Below are 18,788 nucleotides of genomic sequence, written 5' to 3'. Positions count from 1 at the left end.
GAAAATAAAATAAACATTTTTTTTTTTTTTAATTATGAACCAAAAAACATATATATGTAAAAGTTTAAAGACACATATTCAAACTTAAATGTGTTGTAAAATTGTAGATTTTCAAATTTAGTGATGCTGATTTATGGTGATGGCAGAAGCAGCTTTAACCATTTACTCCACTACAACTACAATAATCTCTACTATGTCTTAGCGACACACTTTACTTTTAGTATCCAAAGAAAAATTGTTAAATAAGCAAAGCAACCCCTGTATATGTTCATTAAATGGTTTCATAATTTATTTATTTTTATATAGGCTATATATAGGCTTATATATTGCATCATTGAAATGTAATTACTGAGACAATTTCAAACACTTTCATATTGCTAGGTGATTTCATGTAGGCCTTACACAGTACACAGTATAAAACTGAATTTCCCCTCGCGGGATTAATAAAGGATAAATTATTATTATTTATTACTCAGTAAAATAAATATCAATGAATAATCAAGGTAAGAAAGATAAATAGAAAACTAAATAATCAATAAATAATAAAGGGAATCTAAAGAACACTAAAATCAAACAGGTTGACAAGAGTATTTGTTGTATTTCCATTAAATATACTTACCACTACTGTAATAATATGTTTACTTATGGACATAAGTGTAAAAAAAAATAAAAATATTTATTCTAGTCTTTGTTCCTTTATTAGTGATTACAAGTCTATCTACCGTGTAGACATCCTATGACTGGTGACAATTTGATTGTTGCAGTCTGAAAAGGGAGTTTTTCCTTGGAAGATTTTTACCATTATACAGTCTATGATTTTGTCAGAGTGGAAGATATTTACGGACTATGGGAAGAACCAGAGAAGAACTCACTTGCAGATATCTTCAATGGTCATTCTGGGATAGGAAAAATTAGTTGTAGATATCTGACATTGAAAGCCTCATACACATGAATAACAATGTGTTATTAGTGAGAATACAGTTTTCATATGAGTTGTTGATGTCTAATCTCTAATAGATAAAGCGGATTGCCATAAAACACAAGTGTTCCTTTTTATCTATTTTACATGAAGGCATCACGAGTGTGTACGTTTAATTTATTGAAAGTCGCAACCGGATTGGCCAAGCGTAACTAGACGCGGGAAAACCGCGGTGGGTATTTCACTCATGATTTTACCATTCAAGACAAAACCCTGAACCTTTATCTTTTTCCACAGAGCACTTGCTATAGAAAGAAAGTGTAGAAAAAACAACATGTTTTATTACCTAAATGTCCTTAAGCGCAACACTGGATGTTTTTCCACAGTTTGGTAAGTTTTTAAATAAGATAATTTAGGTAAATATTTTGTCATGGCAAAGGTAGCTAGCCTTTTGTTAACTACGAACAAAACAGCAGGACCTTTAAACATAAATAACTGATTAGCCTGTGTCAGATTAATGTTGTTTTTGAATGTTGTGTTTGTTTATTCAGGTTAGCTGCTACAAGAGGTATCAGGGTGAGTCGGAGAGAGCTGCTCAGAGTCAATGTCAGGAGAACATGGTAAGAAGTCAATCAGGTTATTTTATCAAAACAAGCTAGGACAGATAAAGGATGTATTTAACTGTCCGGCTTGTATTGATTTATTGATAGGTATCTGATATTTTTTAACATTATCTTAGTTAATATATTGTGATTTCACTGTGCTTGATAGTTAACATGAGATTAAGGCTGCTCGCTTTCAAGTAAATAGTAGTCTAGTTTGGTGTAAAGGTATTCAAAGCTGCTTTAAATTATAAAAGACATTAAAGACATTATCTCTCTTTGTACTGATCTGATGTACCGTCAATCGTCAAATAAAAGCACATCTAACTTTCAGGCCCAGTCCCTTGTTCTAGTTTTGACAAATAAAGGCAGCTCTCCATTAGAGATCCCTGTGATTTTCGTGTTGAAAGAGTTTTTGGATCAATATAAGGACAAAAAGCAGCAAGACACACAAAATAAAGATGAACTATGTCTGTCCAAGAAAGACAGAGTTATGTTTGTATGTGTACAGGACATGAAGGAGGTGCACATGCTGTTTCACAAAAAGAGATCAATTTAGTGATTTATTGAATTGTTTATTGATATCCTAAGTGTGTACTCTGTTAAATATTCTGTCTTGTGTAAATGTACAATTTAGCAGTCTTTCCCAGCTTTGCTTAGTTTGCACAAGTTTTGTTTAAAAAATAATTGAAAGCCCGTCTCATATTGAAGCCTGTCCCAAATAAATGCAGGGTCATTTCATAGACTGAAGTAAATCAAAGCCTGGGCTATTAATAGTTTTACGGTAGTATAAATAGTACATGCAGCTGTATTATGTAGTGCTGTATACCTTCTGAAAATGTGGCACTATTTTATTATATAATACCAGTTTATAATTTGTTTTTTTTTACAGTGGGGACATTTTGGACTATGTGACAGCCCAGGTGCCCGCACCTCAACCCAACCTGCCGAGGCCTCGGTTCTCTCTCTACCTGTCGTCTCAGCTGCAGTATGGAGTGGTTGTTGTGTACCACAGGCAGTGTGGCTTCCTGCTCGGTAAGGGGAAATTACATGACAATGAACTAGAATAGAGCAGAACAAGCAAGAGTAGAAAGCCCAGAAGTCATAACTGTCCTCAGAGCTACATTTTCTATACACAGTACACTGTAACCGTTTGCTGGATGAGCAAGAAGAAAGGGGGGATAAACGAAAGGGTAGTAGACCAAATAAGGACTTTAATGCTTTATACAGTATAAAAACCACAAACTGTTCATGTGTTAACAGTGGTGGCAGACAAATCTAATAGCATGCTGGACATCAGGTGTAGGCATGAGTATGTTAGTTTTGAACAAGGGAAGATTTAAAAAACATAATTATCAAGGATAAGCAGAAAATGCAGTCAGTAAGAAGGATGATGTTCAGCTAAACAATTACCATTATTTTCTATTGGGTTACTTTCCAGGGTAAACTAAGGTGAAATGTGAAAATGCTGTTAGTTCAAATTATGCAAAACACAGAAGACAAGTTGTCCCTGCAAAACATAGAAGTGTCAGAAATGCTGTTTCAGTGTTAAACCAAAACAGTGCTATCTCTGCACAATGCATGCTTCCCAAATCAGCCTGACGAAGCAGAATTAAACGCATAGATAGAGCAGATGAATGTAATAGCAGCAAACCAAGCTCAAAATTCTCTATTCATCTTGGCATAAATGACACCCTGAAACTAATATTGCATCTGACAGATTCACAATCATGCTGTTGTCATGGCTGATGAAATCTGTGAGAAACACTGCAGGATGATAAGCAGGAGGAAAGTCCAAAAAAGCAACCACTGTCTGTTGACTACTGTGGTTTTTGAATTCAGCAATGGTATTTCATTTAATATCTCAGTGCAATAAAATTGAACCTCAATACGATCGAGAGTGTTAAACAGGACAAGTGGGAATGTGTCCTCTCTGTTTTATTATATGTTCTTAAAAAAACGTGATAAAACATTTATTTGGTCATCCTGGCTGGGACAGTTGAATAGATTATCTGAAAACCATGACTAAAACAATACATGAATGAAAGTCATTATGCAGAAAATATATCAAACCAAAAACAATTAAATTAATAGGATACCTTGTTTATAGCCATCTTCTCTAGTCTTAAAAGGAGGCATTGTGGTCATATAGTCTCCTTTGATCAATGCCAGATGTTTTAGTCCTTGACCTATAAGTGACATATGTGCTTCTGTGTCTGAGGGAACTGCACATCCAAGAGTTGTGTTTGAAAATGTCAACTCTTGCTCTGTTTCCAGAGGAGGCTCAGCAGACCATGGACCGCCTGCTGCGCTCTAAAAGATGCATACCTATTGACCTGGCTGAGTCTGACAGGTGTGCACACAACGACACACACATCCATTTGATCTGGCACAGTGCATGCCCAGTGTGTTTTTCTTTTCTTATCCTGGAGCTCCTATGATTTGAAGCAGCGCCCTGCAGAGGTTTTATGCGTCTGGCGGAAGTCAGAGCTCGAAGCATCTGGTGGAATATTTATGAGGGAGATTATTTTTGGTAATTAAGACTGTACAAGGAGGCAGAAGTGTGGTATTGTGTGAATGATGGACAAATTAAGATGCTTCCATTAAAAGGCATTATAAATGTTAATAGGCTGTGTTATGGTACAGCAGTGATGTATGGGTATGTATTCATGCATTTCATCTTATCTTTATGCATACTACAGATCGTGTACACAGATCTTATTTTAGTAACACTTTATCTTTTTTTGAACTATGAAACCAACTTCAAGGATAAATGTATGCAAACTGTAGCTAGCTAATACAGCATTGCACATGTGAGGGATGTTTGGATATTGTGGATAGAAAAATGATTGGAGTGTTTATCCTGCAGGCTGGCCTTGGATGTACCTGACAACCTGTACATGTTGGTGGAGGCAGAGGGGGCTCAAGACCCTTTCTTTGGACTCATGAAATTGAAACAGCTGCCCAGCCCGTACAACATACACCTGGTAAGTAGGCCATATGATGACATGGTGTGTGTGTGTGTGTGTGTTGGTGGGAGTTGAAACTTTCCACTTTATCTACAAAGGCAGTGTAACCTATCGTCTCCTTGTGGAGTGTAGAATAACTGTTTATCTGTTCAAAGCAGGAGTAATAGATGTGCTTGTTTGAAATAGATGTCACCACTGTTCTGTCAAACACAACTTACATTTGAGTTGTTTAGGACTTTTAAAAGTAGGTAAAATAATTGACTAAAGACATACTATCACATGTTACTCTGGATTATGTATACAATACAGATATTCTGTACCCATAATATGACACATTGTTCCCTTTAGACATATGTTCAGAGATGTTTGTCCACCTCTGTAGTACAGACTCTTACATCAGACAACTTTCTTTCAGTAAAGCTTTAACTCTGGGTGTTTTATTAGAAGTTAATTAGTAAGTAATAAGGATTGGGATTACATGTACCGGTAAGTAGTTTCATCTGACCACATTTAGTGCAAAAGTTCTGCTGCTACAATGGACTGAGTGTTTTCTAATCGCAGATCAAATACAGAAAAAACACACACATCCTGTACTTGCCACACCTGTTTAAAGGATGTATGTACATACATGTATGTTTATACTACACAGACCCTTCAGAAGGCTGACATGATACAATATGATGCTTTACTGAAGTTACTGTGTTGTAATGTTTTATTATTCAACGTATAATACCTCAGCCTTTTATTCTAACAGACAGTTCACTGTTTAATTAACTAATTCCCCAGGTGAATGTTTGTCCTATGGCGTTACACCTGTAATGTAGGACACTCCCATTCCAGCATAGCATACATGCAGTATCTCTGGATACTACCCACTGGTACTCTGAGATAGAATAATCCCAGTAGATAACTGTTACTCACTGTGTGTGCTCTAAAACCGTCTGACAGCTGACCTTTGTCCTTCTTGTCATCGTTCCCTGTGTAAATACCATGTCTGTCAAACACCAACATCTCAGATCTTATTCTTAACCCAACGTGACCAAAAGTATTTGGATGCTGAATTGCACAACTTGCAATTTTTGGTAATTAAAAAAAAGAAAGAAAACTACCCAAAATGAAGTGTCAAATTAAATCATCAACAGCACCACCAAGTGAGACTAAACTATACAGGGGCAGTAACCTGGAAATCACTCTAGTAGGGGCGCCAGTGGCCTAGTGGTTAGTTTGTGCCCCCCATGTATGAAGGCTGTGGTCTCAGAAGCGGGTGACCTGGGTTTGATTCCAACCTCTCCTTTCATTCCCCACTATCTCTCTCTCCCACTATCCACTGTCTTCTCTCGCCAATAAAGACATACAAAAGCCCCAGAATAAATCTTTAGTGGGTCCTGTGATGTAATTGAAAGGATCCCTATACTGTTTTTTTTCTTTCAGGGTCCAAATGAGAAATTGCTGTATACTTTGATCTAATTGTGTATTTGAATATTTTACACACTCATCAGGTGTCAGGCAGGAAATGCTATGTCGCACATAAGAGAATGGAAGTACAGCAGAGAAGCAAATGAGCTTCATCATTTGAGATGAGGTTTCTTTGCTGCCTTAGCGAGGCAAAATAAGAAAGTTGGACGTATAACTTCTGCATTAGTTTGGTTTTTCACAAACCTTACCTCGTTGTGATCGAGTTCTGGCTTTCATATGGTAGTTTTCATCAGGCTTGGTTCTCATGTATTGTCCTAAAAAAAAAAAAAAAAAAACATATCTTTTGAGTATTCTTTTTTCGTCATGTAATATTTTATAATGTGTGTTTGTAGCCATTGTTGGTGAATGAAGAGGCAGGGTCACAGCACTCCCTGGTGCCCAGTCCCCACAGCACAGCTGACAAAGACGGTAAGACCTGTATTTTAATGTTTTAAAGAAACGCTGTGTCCTAATTCAATGATGGCTGCTGTTTAAGTCCTCATTTCAGCATTAGACAGGTCCTAAACGTTTAATAATGTGCCCCTTTTCAAAGGCTCCAGGAGACTTTTCTGTCTCTGATCATCAAATCTGTTTCCCACTGCTCGCATGTTTACTTGAAACTCAAAGCTGTATCAGAAATCAAATCCTTTAGAGGTTGTGCAGGTTCATCCTAATAGCCCGACCTGAAATGGGACACAGCTTTTTGTATAACACGGTTCATAATCATATGTGTTACTCTTTCAACTGGTTTGTGACAGCGGTGATTATGCACTTTTTGTAAAGGTTTCTGGTATCATTTTGTATGATGACAAAAATGTTCAGAAATCACCACGACATTCAGGATAATCTGTCTGAGGCCCCGTGTCCACCTGGTGTTTTTTTCCAGACAGAAAAGTGCGCTCAGCAGCGCTTACATGGAGGACCCTTCTGTTTCTATGACAACAGTCTGTCGACAAAGGCACAGACACTGCTCTGTTAATTTTTACTGTATGTTTTAAAGTTGACATTGTTTAATTTCCGATCAGACACTGAACAAAGAGGATGTGGGTACAAGACAAGAGTACCAGCAACGTCAACATCTGCTTTCTGAAAAGTTGAATGTATTTTAACTTGAGCGCTCGGAGCAGCCACACAAAAAAAGCATTGCGCTCAAAAAAGAAACGCTGAACGCTGTGCTTTTTCTCCGGACAGCTGCCTGCTAATGCAAATGCTCTCTACTCATTGAAAACAATTGAAAACGCTAGCTGTTAACTGGGCCTATAGAAGCTTTAAAATGTTTAAATGAATTCAATAAATCGTACATTTTCTTCTTAAACTTTTGGTGCAGGAGGTTGCTATTACTCCTGTAAGGAAAATGATGAATACATGCTCAGTGAATGTATTTACATTTTATCTACACATATTGAATAAGAAATAAATCTGTTTTTCTTTGTAATGGTTCCCCCTGTGCTGCAAACATGTTTGTCTTCTAATTCACCCTGCTGTGTCAAACCAGGTTTCAGGTCACCTCCAGCTGCCATCACACTGAAGGAGAAGGAGCAGTTGCATATCCCCACTGCTGAGGTAAACGCTCTGCCACTGTGAAGGGACAGAAAAACATCTTTGTCATCATTTTTAGACACAACAGCCATCCTAGTGATTCATTGGACTGGGATGTGAAACGTGCCAACAACAGCTTTATTCAAGACCACTCCAAGGTGGTCTTCTCTCAGACTTTACAGCATGCCATGAGACAAAACATTTTTAAATCCATACATGTTCTAAACGCTGTGTATAATGCAGTGGATTTAATGGTGTAGGAAAGAGTGGACGTAAAATACCTGATGCCTAACAGACTGTCCTGATTTCACCCCTCAAATCTAATTTATGTGACGGTCATAAAGAGCAGCTGCGTTTTACTACAGTCTGTCTGAGTCCCACAATCCTCCACTCACTATTAGGCTCTTCATAATGTCACTTAGGGACTGATAATGCTCTTCTTAAAGCATAATGGGCTGATGAAGACCATTTTGGTGTAATAGGATGTGACTTAATTACATCAGCTCAGTTTGTTTACTGAGATATGTGGCTCACATAGATACTCTGTGTCCTCCGCCCCTGCTTGCCTGCCCCTTCGGCTGATTTTTGCTTTGCATGCAAAATGTTGTAATTTCTTTGTTATCATCCTGTTCTTTGTACACCAAACAGACAAAGTCATGCTTCTGGTTCCTCTTCTCTTTACCAAAAACCTTGTGTCCTCTTCTAAATCTTCTCTCTCTCTCTCTCTCTCTCTCTCTCTCTCTCTCTCTCTCTCTCTCTCTCTCTCAGTATTTTATGGGTGATGACCTTCCAGAAGCAACAGCTAGAGAGATCGACTTATTATTGGATCAACCGGACCAGTTCCGGGGAGGTGGGTGCATGCATGTAACTGTCTTTGTATTAAAGTTGGGAAGTCTGAAATCAAGCTGGTTGCTAAACAATACTTCAGGTTCTGTGAAGTGCCAACTTTATTAGTCCCACAGTGTGAGCTTTCTGTAATGTGTTTGCACCAGTGAACCACATCACATTCTTTGTGCAGCCACTATAATAAACAAATAAAATCTGACTAAGTGTGGGCCTTTGCTACAGGAGAGAAACATGTATTTTCTGTAGACAAGTTACTAGTACATCTCTTAAGTTTTAGAAAAACGTCATTTGCTCAAACAAATAGAAAGAATAAATGACGGCTGTTCTTAATTTAAGTTAGAAGCCCATTTCACAAATCCACTGCTGACATTTCTAGAAAATGTCTGGACAGCTGGCCCCTGACCCTTTCACACTTATCCTACACAGCTCGTGATTTCCCCTGTTGGTTGGGGGGGGGGGGGGGGTGGATGGCACGCCAGAGTCAGAAACCTGGGAGAGAGAAAGAGTGGGGAACAACATGGAAAATTAGCCAGAGGCCGGACCCAAACCTGCACCCCGCCTGCAGCTCCTTTCTTTAAATTTCTTGATTAAGTCATACATGAAGCTCACCTGGACATTTTCTGGATATTTTTAGGAGTGTAGTTCATGTGTGAAAGGGCAAGAGAGTATAAATGGGTTTATTATGAAATCTGTAAAAACAAAAAGAAATGTTTCCTTTAAAGATGGAAGTTATTTGAGTTTGTTTAAGGTTTTTTTTTTTATCTTTGAAGTAAATTGTTGTTGGAAAGATGGGTTAACTGAAACGTCTCTTTCACATGATGTCTCTGATATCATTTACCTGTGTGTGAACAGAAGTGGATGGGCAGTATACAGAGGAGAGGGTCAGGGATCTTGAAGGAGCCATGACATCTATTGATCAGTAAGTCTTGTGAAGAAACTTTAAAAAATTGATTTTCAGTCCTTTCCATTACCTCTACTCCTCAGAGAGTGCCTTCAGGGAAACATGAAAAGTCATTGTTACATTACTAGTCTTTCTTTGTTTGTTTTTGGATGTTAACAAACAGGATAGTTTGACGTAGACACTTAGAATACCAAATAGTTTGTATAACACAGCTCATACCTGTAAAGACAAACTGCAGTAAGCGTGTGTGTGTGTGTGTGTGTGTGTGTGTGTGTGTGTGTGTGTGTGTGTGTGTGTGTGTGTGTGTTGTTTGCAGACTGAAGGAGACCATGTTGGGAGCAAAGCGGGACAGTATGTGGCTGCGAGACGAAGAGACAGGTCAGCCTGTGAAGGTTCCTCTGGCAGGTGTTGCCCTAGAGATGACCCCACCACATGTTGCTATGCCTACCCCACCATCTAGGGCGTCTGGGTTTAAAGGTGACGGAGCAACAGATAGTCCCAGTGGAGAGGTGAGACATAGGTGATGCTGTCTATTCACCTGTTGTTTGAGTTATGTCATGTAGACAACACTAAACAATGACAAAGCAGTTTCCAATGTGACGCTCGTCATTAACTTTAATCTACATTCCACAAAGTGACTCATGAGCAGCTTGTTTCATTTTAGAAACCAGTGATGGAAAACAAACAAGGGTGTGTCTCCACATTGATGCATACTTTCCAGTTTGATGCTCAGAAGGGACTTCCTTAAATACATTCAAATATTAAAGCTGTGTGATTCTCTGCGATCAGGTTGTTCCTCCTCTGAGGAAGCGAGGGGGAGGTCGCAGGCGCCAGCTGGTCTTCGCTGACTCTGAGGTCCAGATATCTGACCACGCTATAAAGGAACAGATTGAAAACCCACAAGCTGAAACTCTGGACCTGGTACTAAATCTCACTGATGCTGTTTTTCTTAATCACATGTACAGTATATGTTTAAATACATCTACTCACTTAAAACACAATATTTACATTATAACAATCATCTCCCTCAACCAGGAATCATGACTGGAACACACAAACAAGATACACACAAGGCTGTATATACTGTGTGCACACACGTTCATTCACTCTTTCAGCCACTGATCAATTCAATTTTCAGTTGTTGGCATTCAGTAGTCAACGTTTTTCCATCAAAGTGTTGATCCACCAGGATGTCAGTTAATTACACTCCAGCTCTCTCGCCTTCCTTCAGCTCTCTAAGCCCACTGGGGGAAGTGCTCATTGATTTTATTTCCTTGCCTCTTTTTATCCTTCTACACTCCTTTTCTACCCCTCCTCTCTCCCTCCGCTGTGAACTGAAAAAAACAAACATTCTATTGACACTCTATCATCAAACTAATATTCTGTCCCTCCGGTCAGTCCGAGGTTTTGCTAAACCTCCCCACCTTGACCAAGCGTGCTGCTCCTGCTCAGCTCTTCACCGCCCCCTGTGGATGTAAGTACCACACTAAAGTATTATTATAACATTTTCTGAAATACTGAGAAAACCCATTAGAATATGAAATTTTGCACATTTTTGTACCTCAAAAGGATACAAAAGATCTGCAATCTCTTGGTTGTAGAACAACATAGATAAATAGTCCTTTGGGGGGGGGATCTGTGGGTTTTTTGTTTTTTTTAATGCAAGGTAAATAAATCATTTGAGGTAACTGATAACCCTTCTCTACAATCAGTCAGTGAGAAGTTATTGCGCTGTAGGTCACATACCTCATACAGAAAATGAACCTTCAACCTCTTTGACTTTGAGGCCGTGCAGTGTAAGACTTGCATTAACGTCCAGCGTGGTTTTTAATAAGCAACACATTTACCAGCCCTCTGACACATTTTATCAGTATTGATCACAACACTTTCCAGCTGTACTTTGAGATGCCCTCCACTTCACATGTGCTGAGGAATATACAAAATACTGACTGAAGACTTTCCTGTGACCCCTTCTAAGCCCTCCTCCACAGTGACCTCCAGTCTCTATGGAAACAGTGTGCCTCGCTCACCAGCCTGCCTGCATATGGGGGAAACGAGAGAGGGGGAAATGAAGGAGAAGAGGAGGGGAGAGAGGAGTCAGAGCAGGACAGAGAAATACTGAGGACAGAGAGGAAGAGGAGGCACTCAAGCATGAGAGAGGTGGTGGGTGTGGAAGGACATTTTAATATGAAGGCCGGTCTTTGATGTTTCCTTTTTTTATTAAGAAAATGAAAAAATATTCTAACCAACCAGGATTCAAGTTTCTTGCCATGCCAAATTCTGCAAGGCTATTTGTGAAACCATAGGTCAAATAGGCAGCTGGCCTGCAGTTGTATTCTGCCAACTGTGTTCAGTTCAGTGGTGAGACAAATTAGATTATAAACCTTGTTTCTGTTTCATGAATCTGTGTCTCTCTCTCTCTCTCTCTCTCTCTCTCTCTCTCTCTCTCTCTCTCGCTCTCTCGCTCTCTCTCTTTCTCTCTCTCTCTCTCTCTCGCTCTCTCTCTTTCTCTCTCTCTCAGATATCCAGTGAGTCAGGACTGCAACCCGCTGACGGCTCATGTGAGAATTCTTTCTGTTTTCTCACACATTAGTTTTTCAGATGATGTTTTGGCAGCACAAACATCATTTACAGCCTTATAATGTGTGTGTTTGTGCTTATCAACAGCTGTATTAGATGCGATCCTGGACATGTCAAAAGAGGACAAATCTGTGTGCGATGTGATCACTCCTGTCAGCAGATTGTAAGTCTCAGATGTGCTGACAGACACAAAGCTAGGAAAATAAAGAAATAGATCACTCTGGGGTTTTAATGTGTGTGTGCGTGTGTGTGTGTGTGCGTGCGCATGTGGGTAGGTCCCCGCAAGAGGAGGCCCGCCTTCAAATGGAGCCAATAGTGGAGGAGAACATCGAGATGCCTGAGGCTCAGAATGATGCAGAGAGCAGGGACATGCTGAGGTATTTCATTCAGTTCACACAGCACAGACACACACACTCAGAACACAGACACACTTCAAATCACACACACACATCTGCTTTGAAATTCAAAATAAAGAGTAACCATTCAAGAGAGGAATCTGAGTCTAACATATAAGCCTGTTTACCTTCTTTACCAGGGTGGACATCAAATCTGGTGTATTTAAGTATCAGACATTATTGGTAATTGAGTGTCAGTTGATAAGATATAAAGCTGCTTGTTTGATAGCCTAACATATATTTTATGATACATTTTGTATAAATGAGCATTGTTTCATTGGCTGTAGATGGAAAGCCTTTAAATACTTCACTCTGTCCCTTCATCCACCCCGCAGCATCTGTAAGATTTAAAAAAATTGTCAGAAGATGTCCCGACAGTCACGTGTTCCTGTTTCTAATCAAAACAAACCTTTTGGAGCTCATTTCTAAAGATGTCCGTACCAGTCTTCAGGGTTGAATCGTTAAATGTAATTTGATTACAATGCATTGTTTTTCTTAGCTGGATCTCCAGCAGTCTGCAGAGGTTTGGAGAAGTCACCTTTGATTCTCTGGTGCCCCCGGAGGTGGATCGCACCACTGCAGCTCACTCACTCTACAAACTGCTGGGTAAGGACATTATAAGTTGCTACTTATTAGACGATGGTGATGCTTCTGTTTATTATTGATGAGCTGCTCGGAAGCTACTATAATGCTGCAGTGTGTGTTACAATAACTGACACAAACTGAGATCATTTAGTTTCCAAATAAATCTCAATGAGGATAGAGAAATGAAGCTTTATTTTATGCATTGGAGAATATTTGATAATTTACAGGTGCACTTTGAAAACACATCATACACCAGTCGTCTGATCTGTCAGGATTCTTTAATGAACTCAAAATTAAGATTGAATGAAACACTTGAATGATGTTGTGTTTGTCTTCTTCAGAGCTTCTCTCAGCTCGACATGTGACTGTACGACAGAATGAACCCTACAGTGTCATCACCATCAACTCTGCAGCGTTCAGGATGACCGCCTGAACACACACACACACACACACACACACACACACACACACACACACACACACAGGGTTACTCACTTTAGTTCTGTAGAGTTCCAGTTCACATCTTTGTAATGATTACTGCAGTAGATGTACTAATAGATCCTCTCTCAGTAACATGACATCATCAGATCTTTACAATTGTATCAACATTTAGATATGTTTTATGAGTGGTGGTTATAGAAAGGTTAAACAGCTCAGAAGAGTAATATATTGAACAGCATTCAGTAGCTTTTTAACATTGTTTTTAAAGAATATTTCAAAGATTTTTAACATTTTTTATCTGGTTTTAACTTGTTTGTGCGTTTGTATTCATAAGTATTTATATCAACTGAGTTTCAGTGGTTTCCTGTTTAATATGAACTGTTATCAAAGACTCAAACATGACTGAGCTTTTACCCTCTAAAGATCTTAAATGAAGCTTTTTATACAGTTTGTGATGTTTGTGACTTTTTACTTCTATCCCTTTGATATCATATTATAACTGAAACTCTAATAAATGTTTCTTGATAAGTTTGACTATTATGTGGATTGATTTGTCAAATAGTCTCATCTTCAGGCTTGATGAACTTTGTGTTCCTTCAGGTATTTTCAGATTGGTACAGAGCCCCTGAAGTCCCAAAAAGTAAAAATAAAAATCTTGTGCACACAAGTTAGATAATAACTTATAGGAACAAGATAATTATATCGCACACACAAGATATTATGTTGTGCGTCCAAGTTAATATCCTGTGCTTGCACGATTTCTTATTTACTTTCAAAATTCAGGCGCCTGTCATTTTCTCTAGCATACTATTTTCTATTAATTGTTTAGGATCAACTGTGAGTAAACATATTTTAACATTAGTTTAGGTCTTACCTGTCTGAAACATCACTATCACTATTGTCACTATCCTGAGAGAGCTTGTATTTTTTCTACTTACAGGTAGTTTGGGATTAATATCAGACAAATGAACATAAAGCTCAATTTGTGTTGTTCAAGATAAAAATTAAAAAAACATTCAAAAAATAAGTATTAGTCTAAAAATCCCACTTTTTATTTCATCAATCAGTTTTAAGCTGATGGTACAGAAAAGAATAGTTGGATTACATTGTGCCTCGCTGGCAGAAAACTCCTGTCTGACCTCATGCCTCAATAACGCCACAAAGCGTCAGCATTAAATACACAGAGGAATGCTGTGTGTGTGTGTGTGTGTGTGTGTGTGTGTGTGTGGGGGGGGTGCCCATATCCATGTGGCACCTGTTTGTGACTGAGAGGCCAGAGCAGAGGTCAGTGATACAGTCACTGAACAGAAATTATAATTTACATCATCATAGTAGAATGTATATTTTGTTGATTCTACTTGTGATACAGTCAAGGGGTGCTGAGATGCCAGGAGACGTCTTCTCCACTGACACGCCATGTTTTCCTACAGAAATAAAGCATTTAGGTTATAGCTGATCCTTGCTTTTAATTAGCATTTATAGCTAACCGACAATGGTTGACTGTGTTCCCTTGCTAGTACAAATACAAACCCTCAAGGATTACAGGGCTTAATGTCCTGCACAAAAGCAGCTCGATGGTTATAGTGGCCATCTTTCTTAGTCACTACTTCCACTACTGCTGCATTAATGGCACTGTGGGACAAAATGACTTCAGTTTGTTTACAGACACACAGTGACGTACTTGTGAAAGCTTGAGAGGCAGCAGTAACAAACCATGACCCAAGCATTGACATATCATCACCATATAGTTGTTTTGGAAACTTGCTCGCAAACAGACGACATTGAGCAACAGTAGCATGTGTTTGTGAAGTCTTTGCTGCTCTGCTTTCAGTTGGAAATATCTGACTAGCTGCATAATGCTAATGTACAACAGTGATGATAGACAACTGTCTGCCATTTGGTTCAGAGTGGATGGTGTACAGTGGATATTTGGTATTGTTGTAGTCAAGAACAAACTAACCAGAGTACTCCAAGACCGAGACCAAGACCATAAATATCACTGAAAAATCATTACTTGTGTGCAGCAGGCATGTCACTCATGTCACTTAGACCTTAACACTGGTTGTAGTCGTAACCGGGGGGGGGGGGATATCAAACTACAAATGAAGTGAAGTTGTCAGTTGTTTAAGAGAGGGCTATTTACCTTCTCATTACAGTAATGACTTGTGAAAAGAAGCCTATCAGTGGTGGTCTTGACCAGTCTTGATTTAAAATCCTGAGTCTGGGGCGCTGGTGGCGCAGTGGTTAGTGTGCGCCCCCATGTATGGAAGCTATGATCTTCCGAGCGGGCAGCCCAGGTTCAAATCCAAACTGTGGCTCCTTTCCCGCATGTCATTCCCCATTCTCTGTCTCCCTGATTTCCATCTCTATCCACTGTCCCATCTCTCAAATAAAGACACAAAAAGCCCCCCAAAAAAAGTCTTTAAAAAAAAAAAAAAACCTGAGTCTGCCCAGTCTGAGACCGAGACCAGGATGAGTATAAATACTATTGAATCCGAGAAGAGACACCAAGACCTTCAAAAAGTGGTCTCGAGATGGATTTTGAGTACTACGACATAAGTATTTAGAGCTTATCTTTACAAGTGAAGCAAGGAGAGTGATTGAGGTTAAATCTGCAGATTGTACTGAAAATCAAAGTTAAGTGGAAAGTTGCTGTAAGCTGAGTGACAGTGCAACGTTCTGGTTACAGTTCTCTGTGAATTCATTCTTATAGGGGAACTCTATTCACAAACGTTGTTATACTTACAATGTTATGCTTGAGCATACAGACAAGTGCGACCAAACCCTGCCGTGTATACTGTTGACCTTTTGGTTCTATACACTCACAGGCCTTTCCACCATCTGTATGCCTCCGCGGTGCTGACGTAAAGCTGCAGCTTTTGGTTGTGAAGATTCGTTTTGGCGGCTTGTGTGACAAGCAGAGTGCTGGTTTGGGCATATCCCTGCTCAAAATGGTCAAAACAGACGTTCTCCACAGCATACGGAGACACGTGTCCTGTGTTTGTGTCCCCTTGTAGATCTGAATATGTGACGCTGAACTGTGAATGGCCCATACAGAGGGCAAAGAGAGGAGAAGAATGATGAGAGGAGGGGCTGTTAGGGTGAAGTAAATAATGTTATTACACACTCATAAATCTGTTGTGCACACTGACCCTGAAGTGATCGCTCTCCATTTTATTGTGTGTTATGAAACCAAATGTTTACCTTTGAAATGCGATTATCCACTTTAAGTTGTGAAGAAATTAGTTTTGATTAAAAAAAAGGGAAGATGTTTGGAACATAAGCGTCCTTATTTGACACAAAATATGTTCAACTAAACACTGATCTCACACAGGGATGGTCAGAATGATTATTAGCACTGACACGGAGCAGTACACACACCACCCTCTGTCCATCTCCTCCCTGACAGTCTAATAAACCTAACATCTGAGTGACACATTACACACATTAGCACAGGCAGCTTATATCAGCCAGGGAACAGCGCTCAAGCCTGCATGCAGTCAAGACACTCACACTTTCCAGAGACCTTTATCATCAGAAGACGCAGCGCTCTGAATCATCAGCCCTGAGGAGGGACGATTGAACCAGCCAGTATCTGCAACAACAGAGCCGCTGGAGACAGAGGGAGCAGATACCAAAGCATCAGTCACAGAGATAAAGCGACCCAGAGCACGGGATACATCACATTCTTTTTATTGAGATACTGATCAGAGAATCAAGCTGGCAGCAGACGACACAAAAAGCTCGCTGGAGGAAGGAGAGGCCAACGTGGAGCAGGCCAAAAGAGGGCCAGACTCACCAGGGCCGATGGTGCGAGTAGAACTGGAGTGGGAGATCCCGATGTCGTTGACGCTGCCCATAGAGGTGCAGCCCGACCCAGCCCATCAACCGTTCCCCTTCTTAGACACAACACTGGCCGACCTGGGCATCCAAGAGTGAGTCAGCTCGAAGGATCTTAAAAAGCAATTTCATGTACCGGTAGATGTGTTTACACAGTTGTCTGTTTCCCGTCACCAGGTCAGAGGTGAAGGAAAGAGTGGTGTGGGTCGACAACAAGAAGACCCAGGTCAAGAACAAAGCAGGGAAGCTGAAGGAAAAAGAGATCACCATCCTTGAGGTATGACTGTAGATGTTTGGGACAAAACTGCAAGAGCCTTGATCTTTGTTTTTGTTTGTTTTGATCCACATTGAAGCACAGGATAGGTGTCTGAGTAGTGCCATCTGTTTCCACGTGTAGGTGAGAGTGAAAGCCCAGAAGCCTGGAGACAAACAGCTCCAGGAGGTGCTGTACAGCACCGAGGCCCACACTGACCGCTCCTTCTGCCGCACAGGAATGAACATCCTGCCCTGGAAACACACATCTACAGGTCTGAAGGCAGTTTAAATGGATTAGTCAAATGTTCAAATCCAGCACCTTTATGTAGAAATGATTAGTTGTGTTACCCGTTGTTGTTACTGTCAACTCTGCAGCTTTCTTGATTCAAATGTGAGGTTTTATCAGTGTAGCTGTTAGCACATATATTATTTGTATGACTCTGCCCTGCAGCACTCTGCAGGGACCTCAGATGGGAGAGTGTCAAACTGATGTAGATCACATCAGTGTGTCAGAGCCTCAGGCACTAAAATGAGATCATTGTAAGCATCGCATCAATGTCCAGATAAAAAAAAAAATGACCTCAACACTTTCAGGAATTTGAAAATAACAGATTGCCTTGTCAGAGACATTTTCTCTTTGTACCTGTCATGATGGGCTAGTGTACTGAAACAGCCAGTTGTGCAATGTAAAGATGATTAATAGGGTCAATAGTACCTTCTCTGTTGTTTTATGTGTACACATTCAAAGAGTTGTTTCCATAACTGCTATAATTGTGTGGTATTTGTCACCTCTACCACAAGCTGTGGTTTCAGTGGCATGTGCATTTACTCGAGGTGTGTTTGGACCTTTTCCAGCAGAGGATGGACTGACACCAGTGCAGATGACTATGGCGTTGGAAGACCAGCAGCCAGACTCTACCAACGCTCAGGGGCAACGGGAGATCTGAAGAGCGACGAAAAGTCCCCATCATTATTCCACGGCAAAGCACATTTCTAACTCCTTTTTGAATCCGTGAGGCGACTTTGCATTAGTTCACAGGATTGTAAGTGTTGCATGGTGAAACATGCCAGCACTTTAACATTGTGCTTAATTTTGTAGAAATTGTAAAAAGAAATCTCTTGCACTTGTAAATTAGTGTTGTATGTTACTACTAGTTTTAAGGAGAAATAATAATAATAATAATAATAAGAGATGCACTGGTTTTGGTTAGTCACTTAAACCAGCTCTAACAGAGAGTATAGAGGGTGATTTAAGTGCTGGTTTTTGAGTGTTGCCTGTTCAGCCTGTCCAGTTAGTCAGAGAGAGCTCTGGGAGTTTGACTGCAGTATTTCTGCCAGAGTTCACTCAACACACAGCTGCAGTATCAGCCCTTTAGAGAACCCCTTTGAAGCAGCAGATAGAGCTCTGTAAGTCCACACTAGGAGAGAACGCATACTGATCAAACGTTTCAAGTCTACTGA

The 18,788-nt window shown here is 39.9% G+C and overlaps 2 protein-coding genes across 3 annotated transcripts; both read left to right on the top strand.

Moving 5' to 3' along the window:
• The first annotated feature begins 1,163 nt into the window (after window positions 1-1,163).
• rec8b (REC8 meiotic recombination protein b) lies at window positions 1,164-13,840 on the top strand. Its single transcript, XM_020641631.3, has 18 exons — window positions 1,164-1,309; window positions 1,471-1,539; window positions 2,414-2,556; window positions 3,799-3,874; window positions 4,391-4,508; window positions 6,299-6,374; window positions 7,441-7,508; window positions 8,253-8,334; window positions 9,183-9,249; window positions 9,548-9,740; window positions 10,021-10,152; window positions 10,630-10,705; window positions 11,210-11,391; window positions 11,753-11,792; window positions 11,899-11,974; window positions 12,087-12,188; window positions 12,706-12,812; window positions 13,133-13,840. The coding sequence occupies exons 1-18, from the start codon at window positions 1,254-1,256 to the stop codon at window positions 13,222-13,224; spliced, it is 1,755 nt and encodes a 584-aa protein (XP_020497287.2). The 5' UTR covers window positions 1,164-1,253; the 3' UTR covers window positions 13,225-13,840.
• A 2,881-nt stretch (window positions 13,841-16,721) lies between these two features.
• Window positions 16,722-18,520, top strand: si:ch211-196f5.2 (uncharacterized protein LOC556372 homolog). 2 transcript variants are annotated; one of them, XM_065948946.1, is made up of 4 exons: window positions 16,722-17,167; window positions 17,250-17,349; window positions 17,470-17,599; window positions 18,186-18,520. In XM_065948946.1, exons 1-4 carry the CDS (start codon window positions 17,040-17,042, stop codon window positions 18,272-18,274), a joined length of 447 nt encoding a protein of 148 aa, XP_065805018.1. In that variant the 5' UTR covers window positions 16,722-17,039; the 3' UTR covers window positions 18,275-18,520. The 2 variants fall into 2 exon arrangements, with proteins under 2 accessions (XP_065805018.1, XP_020497285.2); XM_020641629.3 differs by having other exon boundaries at window positions 18,183-18,520.
• Window positions 18,521-18,788: the final 268 nt, after the last annotated feature.

The sequence above is a fragment of the Labrus bergylta genome, chromosome 20 (assembly GCF_963930695.1).
Source record: "Labrus bergylta chromosome 20, fLabBer1.1, whole genome shotgun sequence".
Taxonomy (NCBI): domain Eukaryota; kingdom Metazoa; phylum Chordata; class Actinopteri; order Labriformes; family Labridae; genus Labrus; species Labrus bergylta.
Note: the sequence above shows the minus strand (reverse complement) of the source record. Positions and strands in the feature narration are given on the sequence as shown.

Excerpts from the sequence above, each read along its gene's own strand:
- rec8b (XM_020641631.3), top strand. The coding sequence starts at position 1,254 with ATGTTTTATTACCTAAATGTCCTTAAGCGCAACACTGGATGTTTTTCC. Across the intron at positions 6,375-7,440 it reads CAGCACAGCTGACAAAGACG|GTTTCAGGTCACCTCCAGCT; the intron begins GTAAGACCTGTA and ends GTGTCAAACCAG. Across the intron at positions 10,706-11,209 it reads CTTCACCGCCCCCTGTGGAT|CCCTCCTCCACAGTGACCTC; the intron begins GTAAGTACCACA and ends ACCCCTTCTAAG.
- si:ch211-196f5.2 (XM_020641629.3), top strand. The coding sequence starts at position 17,040 with ATGGTGCGAGTAGAACTGGAGTGGGAGATCCCGATGTCGTTGACGCTG. Across the intron at positions 17,350-17,469 it reads AAGAGATCACCATCCTTGAG|GTGAGAGTGAAAGCCCAGAA; the intron begins GTATGACTGTAG and ends TTCCACGTGTAG. Across the intron at positions 17,600-18,182 it reads CTGGAAACACACATCTACAG|CAGAGGATGGACTGACACCA; the intron begins GTCTGAAGGCAG and ends GACCTTTTCCAG.